Raw genomic sequence first — 5,205 nt, 5'->3', positions numbered from 1 at the left:
CTGCTGCCCAGTATAGGTAACCGCCGCGACCCCTCCCTGCCCTGCCCCGCCCCTCTCCCCCCCCGGGCCCGCAGCCCCCTCTCCCCTCGCCGCCGCCGGCACCGCGTCCCTGGCTGGGATCTCCCCGCCCCTCGGGGTAATGGTTCGGGACTGCCGCCATCCCCGCCCCGTGCGGGGGCCTCTTCTGCACCCCGCTCCCCGGGGTGGTTGTTCCTGGGACCCTTCTGCTTGTCTGCCCCGCCCGCGGGTCTCTTCGCTTATCCTGGTAAGGGCCTCCCTGTATCCCCAGTGGTGTGAGGGTGGGGAGGTGGAGCTGGGCACCACGGAGGAGGAGAATCAGCGGCAGCATCAGGTCCCAAGGCCCTTAAATTAAAATGGCCACTTGCAGTCAACACCACCATCGAGTTACCGTCAGCCACCCCTAGGCACTTCTCCTCCTCTGCCTTCAGGGAAGACTGGGCTTGCTCCCTAAGTGTTTGCCTCCACTTTTGTTGGTGTGAGAGGACAGAATCCTTTTTAACATAGGCTAGAATCCAAACTATGTGAGGCTGCATGGATGAGGGAAGAGCTGAAGCACCAGAAAATACAGAGGACTTCATTCCATTGAGGCAATGTTATAATTCTTGTATCTAAGAAAGTAGAAGATATACTTTCAGGGCCAAGCACCTTTTAAAAATATTTCCTACTTTGACATCTAAGACTAGGAGCAGATTTTCGAGTGGAGCTCGGAGACCTGTAACTGTACATCTTAGAGCTTGTATAGACACACTGCTATAAGTCTATATATCTTTGAACATTTTGTGTGTTCAAATTGTGTATGAGAGTGTTAAAAAGTAATTGGTAGCATCTATTATATCATGTTTTCTGAAAGCAGGTTACTTAGTTTGGCAAAAAACGGGTATAATCAGGAACATCTGAACATTTTTGGTTTGTATTGGAGTAGCACCATAAAGTCCACCTTTGAATCTATGTTACTTGTTACATAAATCTGTAGTAAAGACCTTCCTTGACTCAGTCTTGGTTAACGGGAAAACCAGAGGAATAAAGCAAATAAATGAGGGGTTATTAACAAACAAATGCAGATGTGTGCTATTGTTAACCAGCTAATAAAAATTGCATACCTTACATAGTTTAAGGAATACACAGTTTTACGGAGGTCTTGGAATGACTCCCAATCTATTCTTTCTACCTGTTTTTTCCTGGAAATGGACATAAAGTACATTAAACTTAATTTACTCCAGCGTTTAATAGTTAAAGGAAAGGATTAAACTTAGCTCATCTTCTGGTTTTGGGGGGTTTTTTTTAAGATTAGGTGCTCACAGTATGTTTGTGTTTTACTTGACAGTTATAGTGAAATTTGAAACTGAGTTGTCCTGGGGTATGGAAAAGTTTCTAAATAGGATTTTCTTTATTTTCTTTGTAAGTAAACAAATAGTCTTTAAGGAAATAATAGACTGAGATCCGTATGTCTGCAGTTTTGAAGTGGAGATGAATTTTTAAAATTATTATTCCTTTTATTGTAGACCTGAGGTGGTCTCTAGACTTACAAACCTGAACAACGGTTTGAAATTCCCTTTTGAATTGCAATATAAAACAATATAATTGGAATAGCATTCAAGTTCAAAACCTGTTTTCATAGTTAATCCTAAATGTGTTCTTGAGAAAATGGAAAGAATGATCAAAAGAACCTTTTTTCTTTGCTTTTGCAAGTGCAAGATACTATTTGATTTGCTATTAGTAAAAGACTCTACATCCTATAAATGGTTTGTATATTTACCACATCTGAAAGTGAAAAGACACCATGATCAGCGTTAAAGCAGTCCTTTCATATGAAGGAATTTAATATTTTGAGCAGAAAACACAGGAGTCACTTAAAATGTCTTAAAGGGAGCTTATCTTCATGAAGCAGATTTGGCAGGTCCTAAGTAGTATGTTTACAGATTCCTACAGAACATATATTCCACTCCAGTATATCTGAGAAAGAGGTGGTGATGGCAGAGGAAGATAGTTTAGATTTAATATTGCAACAAGCCCTCTAAGATTGTTACCAGTATTTGAAGTAATGGTTTATAGAACGCTAAAATTCTTGTGTTCTTAGAAGCCAGTATAATAGATAAACACATGGATGTTTATCTGCAAAGTGAATACATATGTAAGCTTCATAAATCTACCAACACATTTTTTTCTAGCCACAGGACTAATCCATGGATTTTAAAAAAATTGCTCAAAACAGGAAGCTGGTTTAGGAGGTTAAATCAGACAGTTGAATTTGAACACCTCAGTTCTTTGATATATGCTGTTTAGAACGCCTCGTGCTGTAGTTTTTATAGCAAGTGACAAATTTTAATAATAAACACGTGATTGGTCGCACTTTTTGACGTTCTCTCTTGACAAAATGGCTATAAAAAATTCTAATGTACTGGGAGAACTTCAGGCTGCAACTTTAAGGGAATCTCAGTCACTGCTCCCTAATGATAATATATAGAATCCTTTGATTTCAGCGGTTAATTCAGCTAGGTGCAAAAATCTGTGCAGTTTTTTTTTAGGATATACACCTTTCTTGGAATATCTTGAAGAACGAAACTGTTAGATCTTCAGCTAGAGACATTCATAAAAACCTTTGCATCAGAAAGAAGAGAGTAAATAGTTTCTGATCAATCTCAGAGAGTAGAATAGAATATTTTCAGTTGGAAGGGACCTACAGCGATCATCTAGTCCAACAGCCTGACCACTCCAGGGCTCACCAAAAGCTAAAGCAGGTTGTTAAGGGCGCTGTCCAAGTGCCCCTTAAACACTGACAGGCTTGGGGCATCGACCACCTCTCCAGGAAGCCTGTTCCAGGGTTTGGCCACCCTCTCGGTAAAGAAATGCTTCCTCTTGTCCAGTCTAAACCTCCCCTGGCACAGCTTTGAACCATTCCCCCACGTCCTGTCCCTGGATCCCATGGAGCAGAGCTAAGCACCTCCCTCCCCACGTCCCCTCCTCAGGGAGCTGTAGAGAGCAATGAGGTCGCCCCTCAGCCTCCTTCCCTCCAACCTGGACGAGCCCAAAGTCCTCAGCCGCTCCTCACAGGACCTGCCTTCCCACCCTGTCACCAGCTGTGCTGCCCTCCTCTGGAGGCATTCAAGGGCCTTCACATCCTTCTTAACTTGTGGGGCCCAGACCTGCACAGGCTGCTCACACTGTGTTTGATGCCCCCTGGGATGAGGTTTGCCCTCTGGGCTGCCAGGGCACGCTGCTGGCTCACATTGAGCCTGCTGTCGCCCAGCACCCCCAGGACCCTTTCTGCGGGGCTGTTCTCCAGCCGCTCCTCTCCCAATTTATGCTTGTGCCAGCACTACTGCGTCCCAGGTGCCGAGCCCGGCATTTGTTCTTGTTCAATTTCCTCCCACTGATGATTGCCCAATGCTCCAGTCTGTCTCGATCCCTCTGCAAGGCCTCTTGTCCCCCAGGAGAGTCAACAGCACCTCCCAGTTTGGATCATCAGCAAACTTGCTAATGGTGCATTCAACCCCTGCATCCAGATGGTTGATAAATTCATTGGACAGAACTGGCCCTAGAATTGAGCCCTGAGGAACACCACTGGTGACTGGTCGCCAGCCAGACGTAGCCCTATTCACTACAACCCTTTGAGCCCTCCCGTGCAGCCAGTTCTTCACCCAGCGCACCATACACCCATTCATCCCACAGTTGGACAACTTGTCTAGAGGGATGCTGTGAGGGACACTGTCAAAAGCCTTACTAAATCCAGAACTACAACCACTGCCTTCCTTTCATTGACTAGGCGGGTGACCTTGTCATAGAAGGACATCACATTGGTTAAAACAAGACTTGCCCGTTGTGAACCCATGTTAACTGTGCTTGATGATTGCATAGTTCTTTAAATGCCTTCCAGTAGCACCCAGTAAGATCTTCTCCATAATTTTTCCACAGAGTTTAGACTAACAGGTCTGTAGTTTCCTGGGTCTTCTGACATAACCTTCATATAAACTGGAGTAACATTGGCTAGCTTCCAGTCAGCAGGCACCTCCCCAGGCTCCCAAGACCTTTGGTAGATGACCAGGAGGGGTCCTGCTGGAATATCCGCTAGCTCTTTAAGTACTCGGATGAATCCCATCAGGCCCCCTGGTGTTACGAACATTCAGCCAATGCAGCTGGTCCCTTACAATTTCAGTGTCCACAAATGGAAAGTCACTGTTGCCACAGTCATCATCCTCCCACTCAGAGGGCTGAAAGGAGAAAATCTGCTGTAGAAAGTGATACCTGAAAGGTGCTTGTAATAAGGGTGTTCTGTATTTCATTCTAGACTTGCTGGAAACCAGTTATAAACCCTGTTGGAATTCCAGCTTCTCAAAATGACAGTATTCTTATTTCCATTAATAGTAGTGAAGGGACAACATATTGGAACTATCGGGTTCAAAGAAATAGCTTCTTTAAATCAACAACTGAAAAGATGATGAAGGTGTTATTGGCATAGAAATCACTGTATCTTCCTGTGATTGTAGTTTATGTGTGGCCGTGGTGGACCACTTAAATACTCTCTCATCCTTCACATGAATGATAAATTAAAATTTGTCCAAGGAATATAGTCTTAACATTAAATACTGATATTTGAAGCAGTTATAAAGGCCAGATTGGTAGCTGCTCAGGTGTTAGATCTTGGATTTGGGAAATTAATGAGTAGTATGTGCAGCAGTTGTTAATGTATTTACTGTTGTAACAATGTAAGTAGTATAGTTCCCTGAATTGATGAGATAAGAAAGGGAATAGATGTCTGTCTTTATTAGTTCACAAATACTAGTTTTCATAAAACATGTTTGAAATCTGAACTCATTTCATATTTAATCAAAGGCAGCAAAAGAGCTAAGTGCCCTTTAAACCTGTAAATAATGGATTAGAAGCATTCTTGTTCCTTTCACTGTTGTCACTGCATAAAATTTCCTGCTGCCCTGCTCATTCAAAATTCTTTGTGTGCACTACCCAGTAATAATATCATGACTTAATGAGAGAAGCATTAAAATATGCACATAGCAATACAGGAAATTCCCTGAATATTGCAATACCTTCGTGCTTTCTGCTGGTGGTGGTATTAGGGCCTAAGGTTATAAACCTGCATGCAATGCAAACTTCATCTGGTACGTATTTAAATAACTGTATTAATCCCTGTCTTTAGGAGCCTGAAATAAATGTGGGATTTGGTGATAC

At 43.2% G+C, this 5,205-nt stretch overlaps 1 protein-coding gene across 1 annotated transcript in view; it reads left to right on the top strand.

Moving 5' to 3' along the window:
* Positions 1 to 140: 140 nt before the first annotated feature.
* The window catches only part of ZFR (zinc finger RNA binding protein), a gene marked incomplete at its 5' end in the record, with an annotated part of 44,115 nt that continues 39,050 nt past the window's right edge, over positions 141 to 5,205 (top strand). The window contains 1 exon segment of the mRNA XM_035902748.1: positions 141 to 265. Coding sequence (XP_035758641.1) covers positions 141 to 265 — 125 coding nt within the window.

Source organism: Egretta garzetta, unplaced genomic scaffold (genome assembly GCF_000687185.1).
Source record: "Egretta garzetta isolate BGI_Z169 unplaced genomic scaffold, ASM68718v1 scaffold59, whole genome shotgun sequence".
NCBI lineage: Eukaryota > Metazoa > Chordata > Aves > Pelecaniformes > Ardeidae > Egretta > Egretta garzetta.
Note: the sequence above shows the minus strand (reverse complement) of the source record. Positions and strands in the feature narration are given on the sequence as shown.